General features: G+C 40.3%; 1 protein-coding gene across 2 annotated transcripts in view; it reads left to right on the top strand.

The window, feature by feature from the left end:
- LOC121643379 (transcription factor COE3-like) overlaps positions 1-16166 on the top strand; it is a 175717-nt gene that overhangs the window by 28593 nt on the left and 130958 nt on the right. For both annotated transcript variants that reach the window (XM_041990765.1, XM_041990764.1), the window contains exon 5: positions 7560-7633. In XM_041990765.1, coding sequence (XP_041846699.1) covers positions 7560-7633 — 74 coding nt within the window. The remainder of the gene's footprint in view (positions 1-7559; positions 7634-16166) is intronic.

Genomic DNA, 16166 nt, shown 5'->3' with positions numbered 1-16166 from the left:
AATATCCCCCACACCATTACATCACCATTAGATATTTTCTCTTCTTCAGACCATCTCTGTAAACCCTAGAGATGGTTGTGTGTGAAAATCCCAGTAGATCAGCAGTTTCTGAAACACTGAGACCAACAACCATGCCACGTTCAAAGTCACTTAAATCCTTTTTCTTCCTTATTCTGATGCTCAGATTAAACTTCAGCAAGTCATCATCACCATGTTTACATGACTACATGCATTGAGTTGCTGTCATGTGATTGGCTGGTTTGATTTCTGTTAACAAACAGGTGGACCTGATGAAGTGGTGACTGTAAAGCAATGCTTCAAGTCACATCTGCAGACTCTTTTTCAGGATGTTTCTCTCAAACCCCAAAATATCCAGTTTATAGAGGAGTGAGACGGTAAACGAACTCCCATCTTAAGAATCTGGAATAATTCATCATTTGGTGGCATAATAACAGACTCCACCCTTGTGTGTGTCTAGTTCATATGAAGCTCCAGTTTGCTGCTAAATAAACCTGCACCCTGCAGAGAAAACCTGATTCTGACTCCAGAGCTTTTCTGCAGACTTTTCGCTCATCCTCTAACAGTTTCCCTCCACATTGTGGATCTGACTCCATCCTATTGCTCCTCTTGACTTTCTCAAACTCTAGTGGCTCTGATGTGTTTTCCTTTCCAGCCACAGTAACTCGGCCTTTAGTTCACTCCAGATCCTCCCACCTTTCCGGTTTTCACTCATTCAGAACCCCCGTGTGGGTTTCAACCTGTGAATGGCTTCACTGCCAACAAAAACCCACAAATATTTCCACATTCCTGTCGATCCAGCAGCCGGCCTCCCAGCCTCTATCAGAGACCCAAATCCTTCTTTTAAGAGGTTTTATCTCTGGATAAATCTCCCCAAAAAGCAGTCGTCCACAAACAAACAGTCCCAATGTCGTACAGATCTGTTCTTCTTCATCAACAACTGATTTCTGCAGCTCTACATCATTGCTTAGAAAAGATCAAATAAAAATGGGCCTGTCAGGAGTTCAGAGTGAAGCCTGAAAAGTCTTTCAGATTTTAATCTCAGTTCAACCCAATTCATTGTAGTCCAAATAAAACATTAGCCTAATTTAAAATAACTGTGTTCATATCAACCAGATCATAAAAATAATTACCTAGCTAAGAAAAACAGCAGATTGCATCAAATCTTCTCTTTGATAACCAGGAAGGAAAAATGTCCTTGTCCTGCCAAATCCTTACGTTCTCTAACAGGATGTTGCTGCTCTCTGTTGTAGCTGTATTTTTCCACATTATCATTCAGCTTTATCATTATTTATTTAGGTCACTTTGAAAGATTCACCTCAGTCTGACATGTTCCTAAAAACTGGAAACCAGATTACCTGCCATCTTGGATTCTGTCCCTGTCCTGAATGTGAACGTCACCATCGTATTTTCATGAAGTGATGTTTTATAAGGTAGAATGAAGAAGAAGAAAACTGTTTGGTGTATTGGTTAATGCACAACAACTTTGGTTCCTAAAACATGACAGCTAAACATGGCGCGGCATCAGATCCTAGCAATGTTGGGTTGATCATATTTCCATCAAAACGTTTCCTGAATTCCTCAACGTCTGACAAGACCTGCCTATGGTCCCACGTGTGCACATGTTCTGGTTGTGTTTACCCATGATACCGTGTGCTGAACCCACAATGCACTTTGTTTTGTGGTCCGCTTTATTTATTTGGTCCACTTGAAGTGGACAAAGACCTGCGTTTTTTGGCTGACCAAGTCCACTTCTTTGATTTGAATCAGAATTTGTTTGCACATTCACAAAACCCCAAACGAAGTGGACTTTCCCAGCAAACAGACTAGATTTCTAATCAATAAGGCTGGTGTGAATGGGCCCTTAGAAACACAAAGTAACACCTCATTAGAAGTAACACCTTACAGGAAGTAACACATCACAGGAAGTAAAACCTCACCGGAGGTAAAACTTCACCAGAAATAACACCTCACAGGAAGTATCACCTTATAGGAAGTAACACATCACAGGAAGTAACACATCACATGAAATACCACATCATAGGAAGTAACACTTTACCGGAAATAGCACATCAGAGTAAGTATCACCTCACAGGAAGTAACACCTCATGGGAGGTAATACCTTACAGGAAGTAACACCTCACAGGAAGTAACACAGGATGTAGCACCTAACAGGAAGTAATACCTTACAGGAAGTAACACCTCACAGGAAGTAACACCTTACAGGAAGTAACACATTACAGGAAGTAACACCTTACAGGAAGTAGCACCTCACAGGAAGTAACACATCACAGGAAGTAACACCTTACAGGATGCAGCACCTCACAGGAAGTAATATCTTACAGGAAGTAGCACCTCACAGGAAGTAACACCTTACAGGAAGTAACACATTACAGGAAGTAACACACTTACAGGAAGTTGCACCTCACAGGAAGTAACACCTTACAGGATGCAGCACCTCACAGGAAGTAATACCTTACAGGAAGTAGCACCTTACAGGAAGTAACACCTTACAGGAAGTAGCACCTCACAGGAAGTAACACCTCACAGGAAGTAACACCTTACAGGAAGTAGCACCTTACAGGAAGTAACACCTCACAGGAAGTAACACCTTACAGGAAGTAACACCTTACAGGAAGTAGCACCTCACAGGAAGTAACACCTCACAGGAAGTAACACCTTACAGGAAGTAGCACCTCACAGGAAGTAACACCTCACAGGAAGTAACACCTTACAGGAAGTAACACATTACAGGAAGTAACACACTTACAGGAAGTTGCACCTCACAGGAAGTAACACCTCACAGGAATTAGTACCTCACAGGAATTAACATATGACAGGAAGTAACACCTTACAGGAAGTAACACATTACAGGAAGTAACACACTTTCAGGAAGTTGCACCTCACAGGAAGTAACACCTCACAGGAATTAGTACCTCACAGGAATTAACATATCACAGGAAGTAACACCTAACAGGGTTCTTTTTTTATTTAATTTTTTAATTGACTTATCAGGAAATACAATCAGAATACAGGGTTCTTTCTTTTCAGATACATACCGAGTGACCTATGAGCCAGTCAAAAGTCTGATCAAGTCAATGGATTAGTGTATTAAATGGATGTACTGAACCGCTGATTGATCTGGATAATCAATGAAAATGATGTCATGTGGATGTTTTTAGAGTTCTGTTAAATATAACTGAAGAAGAATGATGAGAATGAATAAAGATTAGAGCATCACACACACACACACACACACACACGGCCCTGTCGGCATGTCAGCGATCGATGCACCAAACGGCTCCCAACAAAGCATCAGCTGTGCAAACGGATCAATAGGCCCTAATGTGGCCCAGCGGCGGCACACAGGAGACAATGATCCTGACACCTCCTCCTCTGTGACACACACTTGGCTCGCCACCTTTACCTCCCACTACATGACACCTCATTGGTCGACAGTCAGAGCTGACAGACGGGTCGGCTGGAGTCCCATCGGATCGATGAGACCCTGCCGAGCGCCTGTTAGTGGCCTCGCTTCCGTGGGATTGTCAGGGCGCAGACGAGCCGCATTAATGCAGATTGTACTGTGGTGGGCCGCCGCCATGGCTTTAACACGGCGAGTCACATCACGCAGAGCAGCAGAGGGACTCAGCGAGACGCCAGCGATGGGATCTCTGCTGGAGAGGCTCCACTTCTCCAGAGGTGGACCTGAATTTTTCCAAACAAAAAAAAATATCTTAACAAATTTCTGAGATTCATCAAATCCATGCAGCATGTCAGAGTGTCCTCTTCAGCTTTTTATTTTCCAAAATGATCCCAGTTCAAAAACCTTTAACAATAAAGTTGTTCTTTTCTAAATCTGCTCCTCAAATCTGACTTTAAATTTTCTGTTTAAAACAAGTGTTTTCTAAAAATAAATCTGCTAGTTTTTAGAAAAAAGAAATCTTCCAGATAATGAAAATGTTCTGAGCTGCGTTTTAAATCAAACATCATCTGTTTCAGTGATTTGTTAAATAATCCAGTTACAAAAACATTTCTAAAAATGGACAAAACTTTTACTGGTTTCTTTAATCTAAACCTTTCTGAAAGTTCCAAAATAAAGAAAAACTTTCTCATTGAATTCAGCTTTATTTATACAGCACCAATTAACAACAAAATACTTTTACAGACACAATCAAATTTGTTATAATCCAGTTAAAAGAAATCCATCAAATGAGCCACATTAGCCTCAATTCATTAAAATAATTGATCTCCAACAACTGTCAGTAGCTTCAAAAGTATCCACCTAAATTTTTACTGACACCTGTATTTTATTAGTTTTTCTTTACAAGTCCAGTTTTCTAATAAATATTCTTGACACTTCGACAGATCTCGACTTCCTTCAGCTGAAACGTTCTCAGAAATATTTTCAACACAAATATGCAGGCTTTTCACTGGGAGAGCAGCTCTGCTTCAGCTGCTCCAACAAGTCCTCGTTTCCCAAAAATGTGCCTTTAATAATGAAAAAAACTCCAAACATTCAACAAGGTTCACTTATCCAGATCTTACCCTCCCAGCTGTCCACTTCCTGATTTTTTTTAGGTTTTGTCCTAAAATCTGCAGTTTTTGATTTTTTTTTTTTTTTTACTTTTGAAATATTGTAAGAAGACAAAAACAGAAACTAAATGATCTTAAAAAATGAAGCAGGACCTCACAAACATGCATTAAGACAGCACACACACACACACACACACACACACACACACACACACACACACACACACACACACACACACACACACACACACACACACATCGTATAATCATGGACCACCAAACCTACACATAGTATGTGTGTTAGAGTGTGTGCACACAGCTGCACATGCACGTCCCTGATGCAATCCACATCCCTCCTGGTCAAACTGGAGCGTTTTAATCGAGAGGAACAGAGCCAGGATCGGGATCAATAATGCAGAAGTGGTCGTTATCCTAAAAGTATTGTCCCCCAGGGGTGTGTGCATATCTGTGTGTGTGTGCAGGGTGGAGGCCTGTTTTGACTATAAAGGTGGATGAGGTAGTGGTAGGTCATTGCAGGAAAAGACACACACACACACACACACATGCTTTTAGTGGAGTTCATTTACAACCACTAGAGTATTACAAAAACCACACACGCACATATTTCTGCTGCTTTGGACCTTCACTCACAGGAAATGGTTCCAGAACCATGTTCGTTACTATGACAACCGTCACCATATCAAGCCAATCTGAACCCAAAAACCTGGTTTAGATCCTGAAGCGGGTCCTCTCACACAGAGAGGTAAAGCAACCGCGCACACTAACTCGCCGCTCTGTGCTCAGCGGTCATCCGTCATCCCGACGCTGACATGACAGCTCCATGGGGGTGAGGAGGGGGGAGGCTGCATCCTGGGGCGCCGCCCGCCATCTGGCAGGGAATTCTGGGAAGGCTGGAGGAGGCTGAGACCACCACATGGGGGGAGGCAGTGGGAGGTGTTGGTGGTTGGAGGCCATGTTTGACTTTACTGGTGAGGAGGAGGAGGAGGATGAGGAGGAAGGGTTGTGTTTACCTGCACAGCTGAGCTGAACCTGAAAAGATGTGGACCACCTCTTCTGAGCCAGTTCCCAGTCACACTGGATTGGTTTAAAGGAAAATATTAAATAGAACAAATGAGCAGTAAACTGGTTTAAACATTAACTTCCAACTGGACTCGAACTGGTTTGTCTCTAAACTGGTTTACCTGTTAAAATGAGCTGGTTTGAAATACTTAAACTGGATTTAATGTGCAGTCTACTGGTTTATTGTCCAGCTAAACTGGTATTAATATGAAATTATTCTGTAAATCTGAGCAGTTTTATCTGTTGAACCAGTTCAGGTGCAGCCATAGTTTTAACCCCAGTGGTTTATTTCAGGGTATCGTGGTGTCACGTGTGCAAATAATTATAAACAGAATCAAAGCTAAACATTGTTCTTTTACAGCACAAAGCAAACATGTAAAAACTTCCCGTTTGAGAAGTAAATTAGATTTAAAGCGTTTAAATGTGGCGACTGAGCCGTCTGACTGGGTTTCTGCAGGACTTCCTGTTTGTGGACAGAAAGTCTTCATGCTGCCGTTGGAGCATCTTTTCTCTGCTCGATGATTTATCATCTCAGGGATTTTTTATTCTCAGTAGAGACGATGGTCTATATTTGCAACCTTCCAGCATCTTTGGCTGTATTCTATGTTCTATGACTCTGAGATGTTGTGAGGACTCGTTGAGGTGTGTTTGGGTTTTGAATGCCGACGCTCCAACCGCTGAAGTTCCGTCACCAGTGAATTCAGAACATCACGTCACACATTTCGTTGCTTCTAAACCAGAAAAACTGGACTCGTCTGTTTGTGAAATGCAAAATATTTTGGACTTTTTATGATCAGTTGGCTCTGAATCTAATTGCCTCAGATGTTAGTCCAGGGAGATGGCATCTCACCAAGGATGGAGGAGACTGGTGCTGGTCATCTCCTCTGATGGAGGTGCTTTATGGAGGTCCTCCTCTTCATCTTCAGCTCCTGCTGGTGTTTCCCTTCACCAGCTGCTAACTTATGTTGCTATCAGAAAGTAACATGGCTTAATTCTCTAACCGCACAGACCAGTTCAATCTCTGGTTCGGAACCAGTTAGAGGTGAAGACCTGCCTCCTCTTCCTGTTCTTCTTCTATGATTACAAGTTTGTGGTGGAAAACACACACACAGAACTGAGCATGTAAAAGGAGACAAATGGGATGAAATAAAGAAAAATAATAAAAATGATACAGAATAACAAGTAAAGAAAAATAGTAAATAAAGTGGAGGAAGGAAGGAAGATAAAGTTAAATATATAAATAGATACAAATTTCAATGAAGTTTAATTAAAATAATGTTACATTAACTCGGTGATGCTTGAGTTTCATCTAGTTAATGCAGTAAAAAATAAATAGAATAGAATAGAAATACTTTATTAATACCTTTGGAGAGTCCTCAGGGAAATTTGGGTACCAGCAGCAATACAACACCAACAGTAAAGCAGGACAAGCACAAGATATAACAAATACAGGTATAAAGTAAAATAGAGGCAATAAGGTGCAAGAAAAGTATAAATAGAATGCAATAAATAATAATAAGATAAGTTAAATAAAACAATATAATGATTGAATCAACATAAATAAATAATGATATAATATATTAATAAACAAAAAATAAAATAAATTATTATAATGAATATAGAAAGAAATAATATACTATATTTAATATATATTAAATTGATTAAATGAAAATAAATCGATAAATAAATAATCAAGCATACAGACACACAGATAAGCAAACAAACAAACAAACAAATGAATAAATAAATAAATACTAAACTCAACCAAAGGATGCAGTTAGACTCACACTGAAACTGGTTAATCTCCAGGTGGAACTGGTTTTAACTGACAGCAGACTGGTTTATGAACGACGAGACGTGAACATCCAGCTGCTGCTGGTTGTTTCCGGCTCAGAGCCTGACGTGTCTCTGGTCTCTGGTTTCAGCCCATCCTGTACGAAGGCCAGGACAAGAACCCGGAGATGTGCCGCGTCCTCCTCACCCACGAGATCATGTGCAGGTAATTCTGCAACACTTTTCACCGATGGACCTGTTTGTTGTTTACCTGCCCTTTGGGGAGAAATAAACAGGTTTATTTATCTTAGAGCAAGTGTGTGTGTGTGCGTGTGTGTGTTTGTGTTGGAGGGAAGAAGAGCAGCTGCTGGTTTGTGGTTCATCACACCAATCAACACGTTTCCTCGGCTGTGGCTGAGACTTGGTGTTTTTACTGCTTCAGATCGAAGTGAGGAAGAGAAGGAGGAGTGTGTGGAGACTGAAAATAGGACACACACACACACACACACACACACACACACACACACACACACACACACACACACACACACACACACACACACACACACACACACACACACACACTTCTCAGCAGCTTGATTCTCCACATGTGGACAAAAAATCTTCCCCTGATCCCAGCCCTTGTTTCTGTGTTTGTGATGACTAACATCCACAAATCTGCTTGCTGTCTGCAGTGAACTGGTTTTAAACTGGTTTTAAACTGGTGTGAATGGGGACCAGACTGGTTGAAGTTAACTTGTTATGGTGTAATGTAGCCTCCCTACCATCACAGCTTTCTCTGATAACATCCGGGATGATCCTTCTCATCTTTGGAACGTAGAAGCTGACGTCAGTTTTTCCAGAAAGCAGCTGAAACGTGGACTTATCTGTCCTCAGGACACGTGTCCGCCGTCTTCTGTCCATCTGAGCTGGTGTCCAGAGAAGTAGATGCTGTTTCTACTCAGAGTTCATGTTTGTCTTCCTCCTTGTGTAATCCAGCATCAGGTCCCGGTTCTGGATCCAGTGGTGGACTGTTCTAAGTCAAAGTGGTTCTCCTGGTCCTCCTGACTCCATGTGTCTGTATTGATCATGGTGTTATGATGGATTCTGTTCTTGTCCTTTCCACTCTGAGATTCCAGACTTCCTGAATCTCTTCCCAACATTCTGCTCTGTAGATGCTGAAAGACCGAAGTTCTTTACAATCTGCCATTGAGAAATATTTGTTGAACTCCTTGGTGATTCTCTGATGGAGTTTGGACCAGAGTGGTGAGACACGACCCATCCTTGTTGGAAAGACTAAACCTTTGGTGGATGCTGCTTTTATACCCAATTCTGACACCCTCACCAGAAACCTTTCTGTCTTTATTTTACTTCAGAAGAACTTTTACTGACTGCCTCAGTGATGTAAATACCGTGAAGATGGTCTGAGAAACTTTGAAAAGGATTTTTAAAAAACTTTTTCCTGTTAAAGATTTAAACAAAGCTTTTATTGTATATTTAAAAAAACTTTTCTAGTAAATAAATCTGAAGTAAACTGATTTAGATGAAGAGATAACTGATTAATTCTGCCGTAAACGTGTCTTAAACATTTATCAGCTGTATGAGTTTGTGCTCATGTCAGAAACTGGAAGTTTCGGCCTCTTCGTCGTGGTGCTGAGCTCCTCTCTGAGATTCCGTGGATATGATGATGGCGACCGGGCGCTGCAGTCATTATGTGATTGAGTGCGATTATTAAGCAGCTTTCTCCCTGATGGATGTTGTTTCCTTCCACTAATGAGTGAGGGATTGGTCTGTCCTCCGTCTCTCCGAGTCTTATCTCCGTCCCAGGTGAGGACGTCTTTACAGGCGTCCCGGTTGGTTTGTCTACCTGGATGGAACACCTTAGGGTGTAGCACCTGTTTGATGGCGTGCAGGTGGAGGAGCAGCCTGTTAGAGATTAATGATGATTTAAAGCAGCAGAGTGAAACTTCATCTCAGGTTTTCTTTCAGTTCTTCTCAGAGACGCCTCCAGAGATAAAAAACATCATCAGAAACCATTGATTTTATACCTTAAATGGGTTAAAACTGAGCGTCGACGTTCCACACCATAAAAAAAATAGTGTTTTTTTTTTTATTTTCTGAGCTTCCATCCTCTTTTCAACATGTTTCCTGCTGTGTATGCAGGTCCATGCTGTTTGTAAAGATTCATTAATGTTATTAATCTGAAATATTGTTGGACGGAGCTCAAACAGCAACAAAATAGGATATAAATGCCAACAAATTCATGCACTGGATAAATAATTCAAGGCCTCATCATTCCCACTGTTTCTCTCTCCATGTATCACATGCTGGTCATAACAACGATGAAACTGCCCTTAAATTAAATTCAGTGGTGAATTAAGAAGGTCTTAAAAACTCTGAAGTTTAGTTGTATTTAGAAGTATTTATCTGACGGTGTTACAGCCGACTTTAATTATCTCAACTTTCTGAAAAAAATTTACTCTTAAAGACAAAACATCACAGATTAAATTCAGTTTAAGGGATTTTGTTATCAGAAAGGTTTTCTGCTGCTTGTTTAATTATTTCTTTATTTAATTATTTTTTAAATTTTCCTGGAAACAAAGGAAACGTATTAATGATGTATACAGTAAAATAGCTGTGACTGGCTGTTAATTTAGGAAAATTGTGGATATGATTCAGATCCTTTCTGCTTGTTATTTGCCTTTTATCGCACGCTGAATGGAAATTTTTGTACTCTGAGACCAGAGAAGAAGGTTAAAGATTAATATCTGCTGTGTAAAGGTGGATGGACTGGACATGTGGTTCACTGGTTTTATTCATAATAAACATTTTACATGGGAACAGTTTCAATAAAAAATGCATTTTATGCTTTTAGCTCTTAGAGCGAAAAGAATCTAAGCTGGAGTAACCACGTCAGAACTTTTTTTGAACAAAGTTTTTATTGTATATTCAAGGAAACTGATTTAGATAACTGATTAATTCTGCCATATATGTGTCTTAAAAAAAGCTCATGTTTTTCTGCTGTTCTGGGAGGTTTTACATGTTTTTATTTCTCTGCATGTTTCAGAGAAAATGAGCAGCGGGTCACCAGGTGACCTCTGAGGATGCAGATGTCCTCACATTATCATCATCCTCATCCTCTCTAACTGAAGGAACATCAGATCTTTTTTATATTCGCTGTTTTCCTCCTGAAACATCCTGCTGGGATGTTTTATTTTAACACGGTGTGAAGTGGATTCTGGAGAACCGGCTTAGGTATTTAGATGCACTCTGATTCTGAGGTGACCCCTTCATCGCATCATCGCAGCACATTAAACATTTCTAAACGGCACACTGATGCTTTCCAAAACCAGAACCCACAGTCACCACGCCGACAGCCAGGTTGGCACGGCGACTCTGCCCACCAGCTCCCACAGGCTCTCTAGCTCCGGGCCGCTGGCCTGGACGCGCTGCCAGGCGCCGCCAATGCTGAGACAAACCTGCTCACAGAGGAAGGAGGTTCTGGCAGGAGCGGGTTGGCGGGCCTGGCTGCTGTAGAGGCGTTCCAGGCCCGCGGGTAATTACAACACTTGCCCTTTGAAAGTGAGGCGGCCGTCCTGCTCGGTGTTATCTGGACGCTGTGATCGCAGTGACGCCATGCTGCACCGTCCTCGGGGAGCTGTATTTCTGGATAAACCTCCTCTTTGAGCTATAAGTAGATTCCACTTGTGGTGGCGTCTGAAGTGTAGCCGTGTGTGGCCCGTACGAGGCTCGCCGACCAGACCGGCCTGAGTGTGTGTGCCTGTGTGTGTGTCTGTAGTTTATATCCAGAACAATCCTCCAAATGAGTGACAGCAACAACAACAACATACAGTTTGTTTTATTTCCAAACACACGCGCTGGTTCAGGTCATGTGTGTGTTGGTGCTCTCAGTCATTAGCTGGCCGCGGTGTTAGCCGGTTTGAGGCCCGGGGGGAAACGTCATTAAGGCGATATTGTGGACGCTCAGCCAAGGTTTGTTTTTGTCTTTGGAAAGGGGCCCCGGGTCCCTGGAGGGGCCCCGGCAGTGCTCCTGGGGTCCAGTTTGTTTATAACACTTCTTTGGCAGTTTGGAGGAGGTTGTCACCACAGCAGCACCAGTGGGTTTCCAATGCTAATTGGTCTCCTGGAACTTTCACTAATGGTTCCGAGTAGCTGGGGGAATAAATTATTGTGGCGCGTTCTGCGGCAACAGTCACACGTGCACATGCACGCAGAGGCTGAGAGACACAAACACGGCGCTTAGTTTATGATTTTTCTGTACTTAGAGATCAAACAGCGTGATAAATGATTCATAACGCGTCTCATTTGGCATTCGCAGCCTCAATTTGACGCTTGTTTGTCAAATGGCAATTTGATTCAGGACAACATGGGGCCAAAGCAGGAGTGTAATTGGACGTCACGGGTCATATGCAATATGATTAATTTTTAAGAATTACCGGAAGATATGTTAATGACCCTCACAGCGATGAGAGGAGGAAAAACAGAAAGAGGTGGGGTTCATTGTTTGGAGCCGCATGTCAGAAGGTTCTAGGCAGAAAATGAGATCTTGTTCAGATTGTCTTATTAATGACGGATGAAAGTTCCTGTCACATTTCACATGTACATTGCAGAAAGCTGCAACTCACACGGATGGAAATTAATTTAGACAAATATCTGAACATTTGTGTCTCGTTGGAGGCTGGAAGATGCAAACGTTTCCTCTGAAAGATCTGCATTTGAACACTGAGTTTCAGTCCTGCTTGTTTTATTATGAGCCAACCTTTAAATAAGTAGTTTGTTGTTATTTAGTCTGCAGTGATTTAAAGCCAATTGATAAAAGTGCCTATTTCCCCCTGAGTTTCGTCTGTCAGGATACAAAGGGTCAGGTTAACTTGTGAGGTCGTCTGAGATTCCTCTGCAATGATGCTGCTTCAAATCGCTTTTCTTTCTGTTGACTCTTTAGATGAAGTGAAATATGAATCATTAATTCACATGATTCTCATCTTGTTGTTGACAGCTGAACTCAGATCAGTTTTCCTGCCCTGTGATTGGTCCAGGTTGTGCCTGCAGGCATTGCTCAGGGCTGTGAAAATGCTTCAGAATCTCAGGGAAAATAATTTATTTAGAATCAATATTTTTCTAAAGATAACTCATCCAGAGATGTAGCTGATCAGTTTGGTTATTTCAACCTTATCAATGTGTTTTAATAATTTCTGTTAATCTACTTCAGTAAAGTAATCGCTGTTTAACATGAACGTTCTGTAACAGCAGTTTGACTTTACATGTGTCTCCAGGTGGGACTCCAGGTTCAATAAAAGTCATGAAACAATAAATGTGTCCCACATTGTAGCAGTTAATAATAACTGCTACTTATTAAAGGCTAGATGATAATATTTCCCTCCATATCAAAAGTAAAATAATTATATTAAATTATATTTACCTTCTGTAAAGATGAAGCTTTCTGCTCTGCAGCGCCCCCTGCTGTGTGGGAGTCTGCAGGTGGTTTCTGAGTGAAAACGTGTCAGATTTTCTGTATATATATATATATACATATTTATTTGATAAAATAGAATATATTTATTTGATAGAATATATCAAATAAATATATAGAAAAATATCTCAAATAAAAATATAGTAAAATAAAAGAAAATCTGTAAAAAAAATTTTTCATGAAATTGTGGAAAAATAGTCAAATAAAATAATACATTGAAAATATGTTAAAAAGAATGTAAAATATAGCATCTTATATGTAAAATCAGAAGTGATTTTACGTTCCTTCCGTTCTTTTTAACCCATCATAACATATTACCCATACCCATATTAACATCTATAATACTTGCTGTTAAAAAATAAACAAACAAAAACAAAACAAGAGAATAAAGCTGCTTTTTTTAACAGCAGAAACAAAGTTTAAGGTTTTAGTCGTTGGTTGATGCTTCAGCTCTTACAGGACAAGAAAGCATTTAAAAGATTTTGTTTCAGATGCACAAACAAGCAGTTTCATTCACATCACATCTGTAGACACTGAACGTCACCTGAGGAAATCCTTGTGGTGCGTTTACTGACTGCCAGCAGCCCATCCAGATGCTCCATCTCAGAGCAGAACATTCTGGAAATACTAATGTTTTAGATTCATCCTGCTGCTGTTTAATGCGCCCCTCTGACCCATCACACCAGAGGCCTCATTAGGCTCCACCCGCCCCTGCAATGCCCAGGCAGAAAATCTGCGCTCCCTCTGGATGCCTCCACAGACTCCGGACCTGCCTCCGGTCAGGGTGATGTTGGATGAAACGCTTGCCGGCTGGTTCGCCCTCTGGCTACCTGAACAACTGATCTGGCAAGAAGCTGTCCAGTCAGCTGGCTGGTCGTCATGGCGAGGGGAAGGGGAGGCGGAGGGGGGAGGCCCACAGTGGTGCCTCCATCGCTGGGTGTTGTCCAACTCTGAGTGACCTTGGTTTGGACCCATCCCAGCTGGAGACTGAGTGTGTTTGTGATTATGTAGTAAATAATATTCAGAGGGAAACTGGTTTGCTTTATCATTTCAGTGAAAGTTAAGAATCATTTTAAAGGCAGCAGTTAAATGAAAGTAAACAGATTATTTTACTGAATTTTTTGTGTTTTTTTTCCTGCAGGAAAACTTCAGTGTGAAAAAGTTTTGAAACAGTTCCAGTAAAGTTTCTGTTTGTGATAAAGAGAAGTTTTATTTATACAAGGATTTAGGCCTTAAAATTACTAAAATTCTTTACTATTTTTGTTCTGCTTGTCATTTTTAAAAATATGTATATATAAAAATAATCTCAGTCAACATCCAGACATGATGTTTCCAGCCTCAGTTGTCAGATTCTGAGGCTAAAATGATGTAAAATGAATGTATGAATAGATTTAGCAGCATAAAGGCCGACCAGGAGAAGAAAGCAGAATTTATTACTAACAGAACTTTGTAGAAATAACACACAGATCAACAGTGACCAAGCCTTTTCTCATCTGCATCATTCTCTCAAGTCTTGGTTTTCAGGAGAAAAAATATTGGCATTGAAACAAACACACAACAGAAACTATTTCCATGTTTCCACTTTTTCCTCATTTCCAGTTATTCCTGCTACTATTTACCTGCTATCCTCACTAAACCAACTCCAGCTCAGCTGCTTTGTGGCGCCACCGTGCATCAGAAACGTCTTCTTGGCTTTATTCCAGCCATAGAGGATAATTTCTTTTCTTCTTTTTACACACACATAGAACTTTCTGGTCACTGGTTGATATTTGGCTGCTCCTGATTGGACGTTACCGTCAATCTAAGCTCTCTGATTGGTGGAAAGCTTGACAGGCCTCATCATAATGTCCAGGTCTAAACAGAGGTCTCAGAGTGATAGTGATCTCTATCTCCTTTTTCATTTTTTTTCAAGATGATCATGTGATAAATAATGGTGTTACCCTGGATCACTTTGTGATTTGTGGATTTTCCATATAGAGTCTGAATAAAAACTACATTTTGCAGCTGGTTTGTAAACCTCCTGGATGGGATATAAACACCTGGAAAGCTTACGTAGATCACCTAAAGGGTAAACTATCCATCACAACTTACCTCACAGAGCTACACACTACTATTCCTGAGAAACATTTGATTAAGTGATAGCACTCGTGTGTGCTGGTGATCTAGTGATGTTTTAATGGTTAAAGATCCTCAGAGAAATTTGGCTAAACGTACAAGGACCGGAGCATAAAGTGAATTACTTGGCAGCGTTCTTCAGTGGCGTTCAATTCAGTTAACAGAAAAATCTGAAGATATCAGTCTGAATTCTGAGGACAGAAACCAGACATGGTCCTGATCCCCGGAGATGTTTGAAGGTTCAAAACCTAGCAAAAGATATGAGATGAAACCATAGAACAACACCAACAGCAGAGTTTTACCAACTATTTTCAGACAGGAAGTAGGTGTAGATGACCTGAGGACTGGTCTGACCTGATCCAGTTTATCTGAGTCCATAATAACACCCAGATTTATGGTGTGTGTTGTGTTTTATTCACTCCACAAACTGAACTTGAACTCAGATTTTTAATTACTCTGTTTTTATTCTCTGTACGTCAGTGTTGAATAAAAAAGGCCCCAGAGTCAAACCCTGAGGAGCTCCACATGTTGTTTTTCTCATATTACGTGGATGAAATCTGACTAGAAGATTTTTTAATGATTATTCACATTTTTAACAGCCATATTTATCTGGTGTTAAATTAACCAGCAAATTACTGGAGATATTTCAGCTGGTGGAGAAATATAAAACAAGCAGAAAATACAGAAATATGATAAAACTCTTAATAAAATCGTCACAAAACACATAAACATTTGTAATTAAGAAAAAAGAGCAATTAAAAAAAAAAAGATTAGATTAGAAAATTAAATCAGGGAAATAAGGAAATAAAATAAAGTTAAATGTTAAATTAAAAACAATAAATAATAAATGAAAGCTAAAATATGTAAAAAAAATCATATAGATAAGAATTAATAAAAATAAATATATGAATAAAATAAATTGGAAAAAAGAAATAAAATAGAAAAATGCCAGAATAACAGGCGTCAAGGGGTTAAACACAACTTTGCTTTAATATATCAATAAATTGTCTTGAGAAACATCAAGAAAATGTTTATGCCTGAGAATTTTTTCCTTTGTGTGTCTCTGCGACAGAAAAACCAAAAAACAAATATTCCCAAATTTAATCCGCTGCGTAGGATCCCTCATTGTTGGGATTAAAACCGAGTCACCTGA

This window comes from Melanotaenia boesemani, chromosome 7 (genome assembly GCF_017639745.1).
Source record: "Melanotaenia boesemani isolate fMelBoe1 chromosome 7, fMelBoe1.pri, whole genome shotgun sequence".
Classification (NCBI taxonomy): Eukaryota; Metazoa; Chordata; class Actinopteri; order Atheriniformes; family Melanotaeniidae; genus Melanotaenia; species Melanotaenia boesemani.
This window is presented reverse-complemented; position numbering and strand designations above follow the sequence as displayed.